Source organism: Pogona vitticeps, chromosome 1, assembly GCF_051106095.1.
Source record: "Pogona vitticeps strain Pit_001003342236 chromosome 1, PviZW2.1, whole genome shotgun sequence".
Lineage (NCBI taxonomy): Eukaryota > Metazoa > Chordata > Lepidosauria > Squamata > Agamidae > Pogona > Pogona vitticeps.
The window spans coordinates 281,134,982-281,152,208 of record NC_135783.1 but is presented as its reverse complement, the minus strand read 5'-3'; the positions used below and the strand labels follow the sequence as shown (position 1 = coordinate 281,152,208).

At 41.8% G+C, this 17,227-nt stretch overlaps 1 protein-coding gene across 7 annotated transcripts in view; it reads left to right on the top strand.

Annotated features, from left to right (window-relative positions):
* SHANK2 (SH3 and multiple ankyrin repeat domains 2) overlaps positions 1-17,227 on the top strand; it is a 498,212-nt gene that overhangs the window by 90,652 nt on the left and 390,333 nt on the right. For all 7 annotated transcript variants that reach the window (XM_078383277.1, XM_020782848.3, XM_072985922.2 and 4 more), the window contains one exon: positions 2,366-2,443. In XM_078383277.1, coding sequence (XP_078239403.1) covers positions 2,366-2,443 — 78 coding nt within the window. The remainder of the gene's footprint in view (positions 1-2,365; positions 2,444-17,227) is intronic.

Here is a 17,227-nt window from a genome sequence, read left to right as displayed (position 1 = left end):
TGAAATCCTACAAGGACGTTTTAAAGAACCAAATGCAACTAAAATAACATCAATTGTTTATGTAATACAGTAGTAAATGTTTCTTTTGTGGTTTCTTCATTGCCACAATTATTCAACCCCTTAAAGACTACCACTCTGAAGAAGAGAGGTTCATTCAGGTGTTTTCGATCAGGTATTGAAAACACCTGTGGATGTCACCGAGCACCAATCAAGCATAATAAGCACCAATTAGGCAGCTTTAAAAGGACTGTGATACTCAGCTCCTTCTAGACATTTACTGGTGTGGTTACAAACATGGTGAAGTCAAGAGAATGGTCCAGGAAGACAAGAGAAGAGGTGATTTGTCTTCACAGGAAGGGCAATGGCTATAAGAAGATTGCAAAGAAGTTAAACATATCAAGAGACACCATAGGAAGCATCATTCGCAAATTCAAGGCAAAGGGCACTGTTGAAATGCTACCTGGTCGTGGAAGAAAGAAGATGCTGACTTCGACTGCTGTGCGCTACCTAAAGCGTAGAGTGGTGAAAAGTCCCCGTGTGACTGCTGAGGAACTGAAAAAAGATTTGTCAGATGTGGGTATAGAAGTTTCAGCTCAGACAATAAGGCGCACACTGCGTAATGAAGGTCTCCATGCCAGAACCCCCAGGCGCACCCCCTTGCTGTCTCCCAAGAATAAGAAGAGTCGACTGCAGTATGCCAAAAGTCATGTGGGCAAACCACAAAAGTTGTGGGATAGTGTTCTGTGGACTGATGAAACAAAATTAGAACTGTTTGGGCCCATGGATCAACGCTATGTTTGGAGGAGGAAGAACAAGGCATATGACGAAAAGAACACCTTGCCTACTGTGAAGCATGGCGGAGGGTCAATAATGCTTTGGGGCTGTTTTGCTTCTGCAGGTACAGGGAAGCTTCAGCGTGTACAAGGTACCATGAATTCTCTTCAGTACCAGGAGATATTGGATGAAAATGTGATGCAGTCCGTCACACACCTGAGGCTTGGGAGACGTTGGACCTTTCAACAGGACAATGATCCCAAGCATACCTCCAAGTCCACTAGAGCATGGTTGCAGAGGAAAGGCTGGAACATTTTGGAGTGGCCATCGCAGTCACCAGACTTAAATCCGATTGAGAACCTCTGGTGGGATTTAAAGAAAGCAGTTGCAGTGCGCAAGCCTAAGAATTTGACTGAACTGGAGGCTTTTGCCCATGAAGAATGGGCGAAGATACCCGTAGATCGCTGCAAGACACTTGTGTCAAGCTATGCTTCACGTTTAAAAGCTGTTATAACTGTAAAAGGATGTTGTACTAAGTACTAAGATTGAATGTCACTTGGGGGTTGAATAAAAACTAATAATGATGTGAGCACAGAAAAGACATTTGTGGTTATTTCATTATAAACTTAAGGTTATATTTCTCTGACCTACAAGTGCCTCTTTCATGTAAATGGAAGCAAGATGACTGAATGATCAAAATCAATGTCAAAATGGCCAAAACATTCAATTTCAGTGGGGGTTGAATAATTTTGAACACAACTGTACATACTGGGAGATACAATTTTGTAGAATGCTGGCAGTGGTATCAGTGTGAATTTTATCTTAACTCCAATGAAAATGTATGTTGGTCCAGAATTTAAAAAAATCTATAAGTCACATTTCAGTGTTATCTAGCAAGGGCAATAGCATATATGGTGATCCTGCCACACTTACTAAAATTCAGAATTTGGAAGAAAAAAATTGGATTACAACTGAAAGCTATTGTCCAAAGCAATACTTTTCCAACTTCTGAACAATTCTAAAACTAAACTTTTTTGAATACCTTGATTATTATTATTATTTTAATTAAAGGAAAAATCTCAGCCCAATATGTGAACCATTCTCTGGTCCCTGTATGGGCCTTTACTGTGCTCCATTCCAACACTATTAAACAGCCTTTTTTTGAAAGAACAATGCCCCTTTTGTTCTCTTAGAAACCAGTATGCATTTAGCACTAAGCGAAATGGGCATTTTACACTAAAGAGCAACTTGGCAGAGATGGACAAATAGTAAGTGGTAGGGTCACTAGCAGGCAGGTCCAGGCCAAAGAAATGGTTCTGTCCCGATGCCGCCCCATAATTACAGTAACAACCTATGAGCACATGTGTATGGCTATACATGCTTTGGAGAATGGCCTTTTCCCCTTCTGTGAACCTCATTAAAATGCTGACCCACACTTGTACTATCCAGGATGAGGTAGGGGTGAGAGGAACTCAGATTGATAGTAACTTTATGGGTATGGACCTTAACGAGGGTTCTTAATAATTAGATGAATGTTCACACATGCACACACTCGCTCACTTACACACAATGAATTTATTCCTTTTTTTAGGACAGCTGTGCAAGAGTTTTGTTGTTACGAGGAGCCAACAAGGAGTTAAAGAACTTTAATAGCCAGTCTCCATTTCAGGTAAGCATAAAAACAAAATGCAGTGTTTCTGCGTGTGTCATATATTGGTATTGATGACAACTGTGTATTCATTTGATAGCCATAATTATTCATATGTCAGTAATCCAATGGAGTGGTTCCCAACCTTTTCTGAACTGCTGACCGGTTTAGCATGCAGGGGGGCATGGGGGGCCATGCATGGGTGGGCGGGGCATTTGTGCATGTATATGGGGCCCCCGTGCATCCATGGGCAGGGCGTGTGTGCATCCATGCATGTATGTGGGGGGGGCGTACATGTGCATGTTCGTGGGGGTGGGTGGGAGATCTGTCTCCACAACCCGGTCCTGCCAAGGCCATAGCCCAATACCAGGCTAAGGAGCAGGGGATCTAATGTCTCCACTACTTTAATGTAGGTTTGGTTTTTGGAAATAACTTACTATTTTAGTGCATATTCATAGGAAGTACTATGGAAATAATAAATAGAATCATTCCCCTATTCCACACACAGACAACAAAAATAAGTATAATTACAGTTACAATTTCCCCCCTCTCCAGTTGTTTTGGTTCAGTTGGCACAGAAATCAACCAGCCCAGATCTCCATAATAGGTCATATTATGGATGCCCATGCCAGTTGCTTTCCTTCTGTGGCAGCATTATGGCAGAGAAACAGCTGATCTATGACCGTCCGGAGCTGGCCAGGCCCTAAATGCATGCTCTGTGGGGTCATCAGAACAAGAAATTGTCAGTGGATTTGAAATGCAGTTATCCCCTTTCTGATGCAGAAAAAATGTAGAAATATCCGCCCAGTCTCCTTCCTTTCCCTTAAAAAGGGAAATGATCCATCTGGACCCTTCTTGAATAAAGGGAACAAAAAGATTTAACTTATAGGTATTCCCTTGTGTTCTTGCCTTTTATACAATGTGGAGCTACCTCTTCACAGTTCTTTGCTCAGAGAGCAGAAAATGGGGGAAAGATAATGGGCAGGAATGACAGAAAGGAAGGGGTGGTCTCAGGGACTCTGAGGCATGGAACAAAAACACTGCAGTTAAATTGATGGCTGGTTAAAGGACACGCTGTCCACTGATACCCATTATTACATGAGAAGCATGTGAGATTGTATTTTTCCAACAGGAATTGTAGGTGAGATGCCCTGGGAGATTACTTGTGCTATGGAAAGTGGCTTTGTGGACAGCAGTGCCAATGGTCCATCTCTTCCATTCTCACATGTCTGGAGAGCTTGAGCCATCTTCATTTTAACTTTAGTGAAAGCTGTGATTAGAGGATGAACTTCATTTTTCATGTTCATCTAAAGGCACAATGTTTCAGTCATACAGTGCCTTGAGTCTGAAAGGTGATGAAGTTAGCATGCTTGTAGCCTTCGACCCATTACAGGACCTTGTGTTAGTCTTAAAAGGCACCTTTTATCCATCCACATGCTATTACACACAGAGAGATAATTTTTGCTCTGGTTGTTGTTAGTTTTTTGGCTTGTTTGGCCGTGTTCTGGAGGTTTGTTTTCCTAACATTTTGCCAATCTCTGTAGCCGGCATCTTCAGCGGACAGGAGCTAGTACACAGACAGAGTTTTAGCTCCTGTCCTCTGAAGATGCCGGCTACAGAGACTGGCGAAACGTGCACACGCGCAAACACACACACAGACACAGACACAGACACAGACACACAGACACACAGACACACACACGGAGGTCCGGCAACCTTCCTCTGAGGGGCCCCCTCAAAAAAAGGCACACTCAGCAGCAGCAGCTACCCCCACCACGACAGAGGAGCAAACTTTGTGAGGCAAGTCCAGGCAGCCTCCAGAACCGAGGCAGCTGAAGCAAGACAAAGAGGAGGAGGAGGAGGAAGCAGCGCCGGGTGCTGAGGCATTCGCTGGCTGGGCTAGTGCTGGGGTTGCCGACAGAGGAAGAGAACCAGAGAGCTGCTTCCCTGGAAGAGGCAGTGGCAGCTGCTGTTGGTGGCTTGGAGGCACTCTTCAAGGCCGGGCTGGGAGCAAGCTCCGGTCTCAGGCATCACTCGGCGGCGGCTCGGGCACTTGGGGAAAAGGGCCTGCAGCACGCCTCACTCACCGGCTGTCCCCCAAAACAGCGTCTCTTGTACCCTCCATCCGGAACTGCATCCTACCAGCTGGCAGACAGGCGGGCTGGCTAGCAGACAGCAGTTCCGGATGGAGGGTGCAAGAGACGCTGTCTTGGGAGAGAGCTGGCGAGCGAGATGAGGCTTTTTTTGACTCTTGACAGCAGAGGACACGTGGGCGCTTCGGGGGGGGGAGGCAATGCGAGGGCCGCAAACTATCATCCCCGGGCCGCATGTTTGAGACCCCTGATCTAAGGGATGTGCTGGAACACCAAATCTGATCCACGGAGGCCCCACCTCACAACTTTGAGGACTTAAAAGGATCTACTGCTAATGCCACGGTGCCAGATACCACAGGAAATATTCAGAGGCCTCATGGAATCCATGCCTTGATGCACCAGAGCTGTTGTGGCAGCATGAGGGGGACCTACATGATATTAGATAGGTGATTTTAATGTTGTGTAAGTAGATTTTAGTTCCACAGAACTAAAATCTACTTTTAAGTAAAGAAAGAATTAATAACTGTTTGGCTTTTAGAATGGCAGTTCTCAAACATGGGTCCCTGATTGTAATGGCCAGTTTCTAGGGCTTCTGGAACTTGTAGCCCAACAGCATTTGGAGATCATCATTTGGGAACAACAGCATTTGGAGATCATCATTTGGGAACCATACTTGATACTGTATGCAATGATGTTGGCACCATGTTAATTATTGTGGAGGAAATTAGACATTTTCAGACAAATATAGTTATTACTGCTCTGTATGGCCATGGCCTGTGTTCCTTGCAATATTTAATATAAACATTGTATAGTGATGTGGACATAATTGTACTGTGCATCTTTCTGCTGCCTCCTTCCATCACCCAGTGATTTAGATGGTAAGCCACATGCTGAGAAAATGTCATTGCAATACATTGTTTATTTTAGATGTTACACGAAACATAGAGCGGTAGTCCCTTTGCATCTCTTCTAACCTGTAGACAGACCCTTAGTGTATAGTTTACACTAGACTTGCTAGATGAAGCATCTTAGCTGTCAAAGTAGAATGTTTTTGGGTGGTAAATACAGGAAATTTTTGTTACAGCTACACTGTTAAAAAAAATGGAAGTGTAGACACAATCAATATGAAAGCAGAGTCCACAGATTATTCCTCCAATAATACTTATCCAGGATCTTATGTTTTCAAATCCCTTGTGCAATGCCTTGTACATGAGTGATTTGACATTGCCATTTGGGTAATGAGGCATCCAGGGTCTTGTTGCACCATTGGAGCTCTTTGTTTTGCAAATATTCAACAGAATTTAGGCCCTTCCTACTCTTATTTGCACAGATAAACAACCTTACTAGTAAACAGTATACTGGTTCAAGCTGCCAATCCTGTGTCTCCTTGTCCGCTAACTCCCTTGTTCGCTTGGTACCAGTTCAACTTTCTTCTGCAGCTAAGGAGAATTAATCAAAAGCTTACAAGTTAATTCTACTGTGGCTGTTTTTCTGAATATTACTTTGAGGTTACAGTGGCTGAAATTCTGTTGCGTAGCATAGTAATTAACATTAAAGTAGCCCAATGAATTAATGAGGATTTGATGAGTCGCTGACCCCTAAATTATATTGATTCAAATGGGCCTCCTCTTCTTGAAATTATGCTTTGGCATAACCCCTTCATGGTTTGCTGCCTTGTCGTGGTGAAGGGGCTTGAGTACTTCAGAGAAGCTATGGGTTATGCAGTGCAGGGACACGCAAGATGGACAGGTCATAGTGGAGAGATCTGATTAAATGCGACCCACCTGGAGCAGGAACTGGCAAGAAACTCCAGTATCTTTGCCAAGAAAACTCCATGAACAGAAACAAAAAGTTAAAGGTATGACGCTGGAAGATGAGCCCCTCAGGTCGGAAGGCGTCCAACATGCTCCTGAGGAAGAGTGGAGGACAAGTACAAGTAGCTCCAGAGCTAATGAAGTGGATGGGCCAAAGCCGAAAGGACACTCAGCTGTGGACGTGCCTGGAAGTGAAAGGAAAGTCCGATGCTGCAAAGAAAAATACTGCATAGGAACCTGGAATGTAAGATCTATGAACCTTGGTAAGCTGGATGTGGTCAAACAGGAGATGGCAAGAATAAACATTGACATCCTGGGCATCAGTGAAGTAAAATGGACAGGAAAGGGCAAATTCAATTCAGACGATTATCATATCTACTATTGTGGGCAAGAATCTCATAGAAGAAATGGAGTAGCCCTCATAGTCAACCAAAGAGTGGGAAAACCTGTAATGGAATACACTCTCAAAAATGACAGAATGATTTCAATACGAATCCAAGGCAGACCTTTCAACATCACAGTAATCCAAGTTTATGCATCACCCACCCATGCTGAAGAGGCTGAAACTGACCAGTTCTATGAAGACTTACAAGACCTTCTAGAACTGACACAAATGTGAGATCTTCTTCTCATTATAGGGGATTGGGATGCTAAAGTAGGGAATCAAGAGATAAAAGGAACAACAGGTAAATTTGGCCTTGGAGTTCAAAATGAAGCAGGTCAAAGGCTAATAGAGTTTTGTCAAGAGAACAAGCTGGTCATCACAAACACTCTTTTCCAACAACACAAGAGGTGAGTCTACACATGGACATCACCAGATGGGCAATACCGAAATCAGATTGATTATGTTCTCTGCAGCCAAAGATGGAGAAGCTCTGTACAGTCAGCAAAAACAAGACCTGAAGCTGATTGTGGCTCTGATCATCAGCTTCTTATAGCAAAATTCAAGCTTAAACTGAAGAAAATAGGAAAAACTACTGGGCTAGTCAGGTATAATCTAAACCAAATTCCTTATGAATGCACAGTGGAAGTGAAGAACAGATTTAAGGAACTTGATTTGGTGGACAGAGTGCCTGAAGAACTATGAATGGAGGCCCATAACATTGTACAGGAGGCATCAACAAAAACCATCCCAAATAAAAGGAGAGGCCAGAAAGCAAAGTGGCTGTCCAACAAGGCCTTACAAATAGCAGAGAAGAGAAGGGAAAGAAAATGCAAGGGTGATGGGGAAAGTTACAGAAAATTGAATGCAGACTTCCAAAGAATAGCAAGGGGAGACAAGATGGTCTGCTTAAATGAATAGTGCAAAGAACTAGAGGAAAATAACAGTAAGGGAGGTGCTGAAGGAGACTCTTTAGAGTCCCCTGGAATGCAAGCAGATCAAACCTTTCCGTTCTGAAGGAAAACAACCCTGAGTGCTCACTGGAAGGATGTCATGAGTGCAGCCGAAGATCTGGAACCTAAAGGGTTAACTGTAGCTGAGGAGAATGCTGAAAGATTAGAAATACAAACAGCTGAATCGCCTTCAGATTCTCCTCCCCCAGTAGACAGGATGAGGGCCAGGCTTCGGGGAAGACTTATGACCAAAAGGTCAGAGGATCGCTTGAAGGCTGCCCGCAGAAACATCCGATCAACTAGCCCTGAGTTCTGACAGGATGAAAAGGCTTCCAGCAGTTCAAGGACTGTTTTTACTATATAAGCAGCTCTCAGATGGCTGGAAGTCTGTGGAAGCAACAAGTCAGACCTCTGCTTGCATCCACACTCCTGACAACCTTGAACCTTGTTCTCTGGACCCTTGGCTTTGGACTCTGACCCTGGACTATGTTGTGTGTTTTGGTTTTGGACTCTGACCCTGGACTACATTGTGTGAGTTGGCTTTGGTATTTGGATATTGGCTCTGCATTCTCTGAATTTCTGACATAGGACTGGCTTATCAGACTCTGCTGTTGTAACCCCCGGGTACGTGACAAAGGACAGATCCTGAAGCTGAGGCTCCAATACTTTGGCCATCTTATGAGAAGGGAAGACTCCCTGGAAAAGACCCTGATGTTGTGAAAGTGTGAAGGCAAGAGGAGAAGTCCCAACAGAGGCTGAGATGGTTGGACAGTGTCATCAAAGCTACCAACATGATTTTGACTGGGAGGCAGTGGAAGACAGTGTTACATACAGCACTGATGTTACCTGTCTGTCATGGGTTTGGAGGGAAAGTTCCAGCCTATGGGGAGTGGAAGGCGGGACATCAGGAGGAGGGGCTGTACTGTATATATATGTGGAGTTTGTGTGGAGAAGTTAGAAGAAGAGCTGAGAGAAGAAGCTTGAGTGGGAGTCTGTGTGTCAGACAGGGTACTACTGTGTGTCAGTCAGTACCAACCTGATAGGTTCAGGTGTCTGTATGGTTAGCCAGAACTGATAGGTTCAGGGTCTGTGCTTCAAGTTAAGTGTTCTGTGTGAACCAAACTGTGTGTATGTATGATTGAGACTAAGCCACGTTACTGTATCTTATTCACCTGATCATTTTATTTTCCCTGTGTGTTGTTTTAAATAAACCTTATTCTTTTATTTGTTGAAAATCCATCCCTGGTCTGTGTGACTTCTTATAGGGAATGGTTGGTGGCAGCTTAGTGAAACTGTGGCATATCCCAGTAGGTCTGGGTTTGTCACAGACAGGAGGGCCTGGTGTGCTCTGGTCTATGAGGTCACAAAGAGTTGGACATGATTTAACAACTAAACAACAATGAAACCTTTCCATGTCATTTTTCTATAGAGAAATGTTATAGCTTGAAGCTTTAAATGCAAAAATGACTCACAGTGACTCATATAAGAATCAGCAGAGTCAGGACCAGAGGGAGGAAGGAAAGAAGGGGGGCTGTGGACTGAAATGTGACTTGCATCACATTCAATATGAAGAGTGAACTCCCGAATCAATCTGCAGCCACTGTGTGAGCATAAGTACAATTTCAAATGTAATGCAGGCAGGAAAAAAAATCATAGATCTCTGCACTAAGTCCATTGAATTTCCAGTGTAGTTGCAACCTTAGTGCTGTGCTGTTAGAAAGAGGTGAGATTTCTGTTCTGTTGAAGAAGTTGTGAAGACTAGTTTCTCTTCTTGTTGGAACATGTGTAAAGACAAGCATCCATTTATACATATATCAAAAGCTAAATGGGTTTAAATTATAAATAAAGAAGGAAGTAAAGTAAAAAAAAGGACTCTTGGCTATATGATGAAAACTTGACAGCTTTTAATATTGAACTTCTTATTTAAAAAAAACAACTTCTTTTTGGTTTACAATTCCTTTTACTTATTTTTAAAGATAGCAGTCCCTCACAAGATATTCTGCCACACATAATAGCTGGACAGTGGTGCGGCACACATAATAAATTTAGTGTCATTAAAATAGCAGAGACTTCTATTTTACCAGAAGCATCCTTACTCTTTGAAAAAAATCAGTGTAAAATCAGCCTTTAGCTGTAGGAATCTTTAAACAGCAGATGAGAGGAGAAACTGGCTGTTTACTCAGTTTGGTAAAGGAGATAACCCTGGAAAGGAGTTTCTATTACAAATTAAATGGGTGGCTGTCGTTTTGGTGGCAGCATACACCACACAAAACTCTGTGCACAGGAATTTGTTAATTTTCCACAGAAGGAGGTCAAGACAGTAGGTGAGAGAGGAATAGAGGAAAAGAGCTGATGATTTATAATACTTATCTATTAGTTATTTTGAGTAGACTTGCTATAGTTCACTCTACCACTGAATTATTTGCAATGCCATGCGTCTCTTCTTAAGACTGGGTTTGGCTTCAACAATTCAAAGCCATCTGTTTAATCTTGATAACATATTTGATACAAATTGTCCTATTGCAAAATTACATGGGATCCTCTTGAATTAATGAGATTTAGTATGCTAAAATGATACTTCTGTAATCAGCATATTGCAACAATGAACTCCATGCAATATATTATGTACACAAATTCATTAACTGCAATAAAAATACTGTACTTAATTTGTATCAAACTTCTAATTCTATTGTTCTAAGTTTAAAAAGCTAGCTATAGAATTTTATTTGGTATTTCTCTCTATTGGAAGATCACTTTTGCCTTGTCTAGCTAAAACTGGAAAATAGAGATTTCATAATAGAAAAAAATGTCATGCTTGATAAAAGATTTCCACTTTCCACTTTCTTTGAAGTGCTGAGGTTATACTAGTGGGTTTTCTCTTCTGGCTGTAAATGGAAGGGTACTAAAATTGCCTCCAGCCATTATGAGAGATGACAAGCTTTAAAAAGCTTGTTGCAGATTCAATAGACATTGAACAGAGATCTATAACTACTTAAATCTTACAAAGAATAAAGCATTTGGTAATTGGACAATATCAGATATTCCGTTAGAATAAGCTATTTTTGTAGACAAAATATACAGTGGTGCCCCGTATAGCGAGGTTAATCCGTTCCGGATTAACCTTCGCTATACGAAAACATCGCTGTGCGGGTAAGTAAAACCTATTGGAACGCATTAAACTTAGTTTAATGCGTTCCAATAAGTGTGCAAACTTACCCCTCCAGCGATGTTTTCGCGTCCGGCGGCCATTTGGAGCCGCCGATCAGCTGATCGGCGGCTCCAAAATGGCCGCCGGATGACCCGAAAAGGCCCCTATCAGCGTTTTCGCGCCCTCCCCTTGCGACCTCCATAAGCAAGGGGAGGGCGCGAAAACGCTGATAGGGGCCATTTCGGGTCATGCGGCGGCCATTTTGGAGCCGCCAATCAGCTGTTCGGCGGCTCCAAAATGGCCGCCGGAGCCCCAATTGTCGCAAAGCGAGTGCGGCGATTGGGGCTGATCCATATAGCGATCCCCAAAAAGGGATCGCTATACGGATTTTTCGTTAAACGGTGCACTCGTTAAGCGAGGCACCACTGTACATTTTAAATTTTTTTCATTTCTTAAATTACAAAAATAAAATAGTAGTTGTGAAAATAAAGCATGAGGATTTACAGAATAAAAGCAATAGAGGATGTATCATACAGAGAACTCTAATATTTGTTTGATTGATTGATTGATTGATTGATTGAAAATATTTATATGCCACCTTTCTCCCAAAGAATCCAAGGAGGCTTACATATTAAGAAAAAAATTGAAAGCTAAAATAATAAATGATTACAATATTAGGAATTAAATAAGTTATAGTACAGCTCATAAAGCGCAATATTAAAAGCACAAGTAAAACAACAGAATACAATAATCCCTTTTAAAAATCCCCTTGGTCAAGTAGTCATTTAAAGGAAAACCTGCCTGAAGAGAAATGTCTTTGTCTGCTTGTGCAAGGACAGCAAAGATGGGGCCTGTGGAAGAGAGTTCCAGAATCTGGAAGCAGCAACAGGGAAGACCTGTTGTACCCAACCAAGCGCACCTATGTGAATGATGGAATTGAGAGAAAGGCCTGTCCTGATAGCTTAATACTTAGACAAGGCTCAAAAGGGGAGATGCGATTCTTGAGATAACTTGGATCAAATTTAGGGCTTTATAGGGCAGTACTTTGAATTTTGTGTGGAAAGGCCTGGCAACCAGTGGAGCTGCTGTAACTGGGGAGCTATATATTCCCTGTCACTAGCCCCAGTCAACAATCTGCCTGTGGCATTTTGGACCTGCTGGAGTTTCTGAACATTTTGCAAAGGCAGCCCCATGGAGAGCATGTCACAGTAGTCCAGTTGAAATGTAACTAAGGCATGGGTTACTGTGGCCAGATGAGATCTCCCCAGAAATAGGTGTAGCTGGCAGACTAGTTTTAAGTGTGCAAAGGCACTCCTGGCCACTGCTAAAATTGGGATAAATCTAGCAACACCTCAAGCTGCACTCAGGGGGAATGTAAACCCATCCAGCAGAGGCTGGATCCCTATCCCTTGATCTGCCTTTTGGCTTACCGTTTAATGTACATAGAATGTGACATCAAATTTTACTATATATCACACACTGGTTATGAATTGCGATATGAATGTCAACTTTGCTATTAGAACTGACATATAGGTTTCTAAGGGTTAAGTGTTGCTATCAGATCTGCTACTAATTGTTGATGACGGGTCTGTAATTGAGCTGTCAGTTTGGTAAACAAATCTGATTGCTAGTAGCTCCCCCCCTTTTCCCAATCTGGCATTTTTGGCACAGTTCTTGGGCCGCCCTCATCTGACTGCTCTTATTAGTCACCTTTTATTCAAATAAAACCATGCTTCTAAATTATTGTCATTTGTATTGCTGCATTCCTCTCAATATATCTTATTGGTTTCTTTAAACATTTGAGATTTTGACATAGGTAATACTGATTTTTTTTCTTGTGTAGATGGGGAGCTATCAAATCAGGCATCCATTTCACATGAGTGAATGAACAAGATCTTACATTTTATTAGATATTGACAATGGGGAAATGTATAATTCTGGAAATGTTCCTTTTTGAAACATCTGAAATGAAGTTCATTATTTAACTTATCAAAAATTAATGAAATAAATGTCTGTTTAAATTACACGCTTATCAATAAAAGAATGTCATGAGTCACACACATTTCATTCAATATCTTTGATGACAAGAACCCCAGCTGATTCCATAATTAAACCGTGAGGATTCCATAATGAGTATAATGTGTTTTCCCGAAAATAAGACAGGGTCTTATATTAGTTTTTGCTCAAAAAAATGCATTGGGGCTTATTTTCAGGGGATGTTTATTTTTTTTTCATGTACAACAATCTACATTTATTCAAATACAGTCATGTCTCCTTCTAGTTGCTAAACAATGGTGGAAGATGGGGTTTCACTTAATTAGGACTTATTTGGGGGGTAGGGCTTATATTACGAGCATCCTGAAAAATCATACTAGGGCTTATTTTCAGGTTAGGTTTTATTTTCAGGGAAACAGGGTACCTAATAATTAATTAATTAATTAATTAATAAAAATCCTCTGCTTTCTTCACATGTTTGTGAAAGCTGAAATATGTTACTTTGTTACCAAATCAGTTCCAGGAGTGGAATGAGAGATCTACCCATAACACGTCTTCCCAGCCAGAGTGGAGAAAAAGGCTCCTTGTTTGAGAACTGTCTGAAAACTGGGATGGCCTTATCTCCAAAAAGTAAGCAGGAAATAATTAAGAAGGGACCGTTTGAGATAAAGAATACCATTCTTTTAAGGCTTGCCTGGCAGTGTGAGACTTTTATACCTGAACTAGTACAAAAGCTAGAAAGTGAATAATATTTTTCTCATAAAACAAGAGAATCCCTCCAGTATAAATTTGTAGAATCTGTAGATATGAATGCTAGCAGGACTGAAATTAAGTACCATCTGTATATGTGTGATTGTTGCTTCCTCTGCATCTGCTAGAACTGACTTGCAAGTGTTCTGTTTCCACAAACCATTTCATGTATCCTCTGAGACAGTGCAGCCCAGGTCATACTCATATATAGTTTTCAAGCCAGTATTTGCATGCTTGACTGTCTCTAATAACATTTATAAATAGAGGAAGCTACACCCTTAAGATTTCAATATAGGAAATAATTAAATGCTGGAATTGTCTTGTCTTGTCTGGATTAAGTTTGAGTTTTTTAGCCATCATCCGGTCCATTACTGACACCAGACACTGATCTAAAACTGAAACAGCTTTCTCAGATTTAGATGAAAGGGGGAAACAGAGTTGGGAGTCATCTGCATACTGGTGACACCAAACCCTAAAACGTTGGACAACCTCTCCCAGCAGCTTCATATATGTTAAATAGCATAGGAAATTAATCAAACTCTGAGGGACATTACAGGGGTTCATCAGCACCATCTTCTGGCTTCTCTACTACAGTCTCCTCTGCAGAGCCACTGTAAGTGTCTCCAAGTCCCATCCCACAGAGATGGCCCAGAAGGATACTCTGGTCAATGGTACCAAAAGCCGGTGAGAACCAACAGGGACACACTCCCCCTGTCCAGTTCCTGGTGCAGTTTATCCACCCAGGCAACCAAAGCAGTCTCCATTCCATAACCAAGCCTGAAGCAAGATTGAACTGAATCTAGATAATCCATCTCATTCAGGAACCCCTGGAGCTAAGAGGCCACAACCCACTCTAGCACCTTCCCCAAGAATGGAATATTACAGACTGATTGATAATTGTATTTGCGAAGGCTTTCACAGCCGGGATCTAATGGTTGTTTTTCGGGCTCTTTGGCTGTGTTCTGAAGGTTGTTCTTCCTAACAACCTGTGGCCGGCATCTTCAGAGGACAGAGAGCACATGATTGATAATTATCCAATACTGCAGGATCCAAGGCGAAGTTTTTTTTCAACAATAGTCTTACTTTAAGCAGGCTGAGATCCTACCTGCTGCAAGGAAGCATTTAGCGTTCCCTCATACCCACTTGACCAATCCCTTTCTGTCAGCTTTTATAAGCCAGGAAGGGCAAGGGTCCAGCACACCTAGGGTAACCTTCACCTCTTCAAGGGTCCTGTCCACATCATCAGGATGCAAAAACTGAAACATCCATTAACACAGAACAACCAGGAGCTATATCAACAGGACCTGTATCAACTACAGCATTCAAATCAGAGCAAATCTGAGCAATTTTTCTTGTAAAGTGACATCAAAATTCTTCACAGTGAGCTACAGTGTGGTTTGCATACCCTTCCTTTGAACTGTAATGTAATAGGCCCTTGACCACTCAAGAGAGCTCTGCTGGGCGATCTGTGGAAACGCAATGGTGATGAAGAATAATGATTTCTTCGCTGCCACCACCGTCACAGAGTGTGGTTTCCAATGGGCCCTAGCCCATGTTCAGTCAGATTCACTCTGGGTTTTCCACCATTGTAATGCTGGTCTTTATTCCGCTCATTTCATCACCACCAGCTCCTTGGTAAACCAGGGGAGCAGTTTGATTCTACTTCATGGGAAGGGCCTCTTAGGAGCAATCGTGTCAACAGCCCGGAACATTTCCCCATTCCAGAGATCAATCAGGGCTTCAGCAGAATCACCTGCTGAGGTAACAGGAAACTCCCCAAGGAAGCCATTTGGATCCATCAGGATGACCATTTTAATACCCTTATTGAAACCAATAAGATATATTGAGAGGAATGCAGCAATACAAATGATAATAATTTAGAAGCATGGTTTTCTTTGAATAAAAGGTGACTAATAAGAGCAGTCAGATGAGGGTGGCCCAAGAACTGTGCCAAAAATGCCAGATTGGGAAAAAGGGGGAGCTACTAGCAATCAGGTTTGTTTACCAAATTTACAGCTCAATTACTGTAATTAGTACAGTGTCAGGAGAATATGGGTTAAGGCACTGGTTCTTAACCTTGGGTTACTCAGGAGTTTTGGACTGCAACTCCCAGAAGCCTTCACCACCAGCTGTCCTGACTGGGGTTTCTGGGAGTTGCAGTTCAAAAGCATCCGAGTAACAAAGGTTAAGAACCACTGGGTTAAGGTGTCTATCTGTTCAAGTGAATACAGAAGTCTATTTAATGTGCCTTTAGGTTCACTCATGTGCACAGTACATTCATATCATAACCAGTGTATGATATAAAGTAGATAAATTTGATGTCATATTCTACGTACATTAAATGGTTTCTGATGGTTTGACAAAATTTTCACTGCTTTAAAAAATAGGTACATTTGCTTTTCATTGACATGAGTTTCCATATCCTTGTATATATACATTCCTTTCATAGACACATTTGTGTTCAAGGAATTCCTTTATAGTGGTTTCTTATGGAAAATACTCACATTGTTAGCAGTGTCCTTAACATTATGTAGTCCTTTTCCCTCACCCAATTGGGTTTCCATATTATGGGGAGAGTCCCAATTCTTTTCTTCATACCATTTTTTACCACATGAGAAGCAAACTATTTACAGAGCTTTTTGGTTTGAATACTGCAAACAGCACATGTATTCCCTATGATGAACTTCACTTTCCTTCCGCAACAGAAATTCCTCAGAGATCTGTGCCCCACCAGCAACTGGACCTGGCAGATTAAACCTGTGTCTGCCTTCCAATGAGTAGTCACAAAACAGCAGTGATAAATGGAAGTGGTGTAGGAAAGTCAAGTATGATGACAGATTCTTTCACTACTGGAAGGGGCACCTCTTCTAAAAATATGCTAAACTTGTTTTGTTGTTTGGACTTTAACATGTGGGAGACAAGATGTCTTGGTTATTTCCAGTTTATGGAGATTATGTGGGCAAACTAGATCTGCCATTTTTTTAAAAAGGCATAGTGATTTCACTTTGAACCCACCTCATTGCACCCTGCTAATTAGTCTACTTACAGTGTTGTGGTGACTTCTAGATTATTTGCAAGCAAGGCTGCTTCATCATGTGACCAGATCAGTTTATATATTTGCCGTCTCAGGGTGCAATCAGATAGGACTTTGTTCCACAGTTTGGTCCCCTTTGGGGACAGACTAGTTTACTTTTTCTGATGATCACATGCTGTATGCACAATTGCAAACCAGCCAGTCCATTATGCATGTCTACTTTCAGTTTTTTGGGTCTCTGTCAGAGTCTGATTTATTTTAGGGTGAGTAGGATTGCTTCATTTTGGTTTAGTTCTGGCATGTCCAATTACCAGGAACAAATCAAAGTGAAAGGATTTCTGTGCAGGCTCTAAGCAGTTATTAAGAATTGAAAAGCAATTTATTAAGAATTTGCTCTCACGCCCTTCCAAAGGGGAGACAAAAGAGAATGTAAAGATTTGGGTCCTCCCACAAAACCCCTCATAATCCAGTGATGATTGGTCAGCAAGCCACTCCAGCACTATTACACTTAGAAATAATAAAACTGAAGGCTTCCTCCCATTCATTCCTCCTCCATGGATGGAGGAATACAGGAGGGGACAAACAAGACAGCTGTTTTATTTCCCACCTGCTTCTTTGCCTTTAAAAGAAAGCATG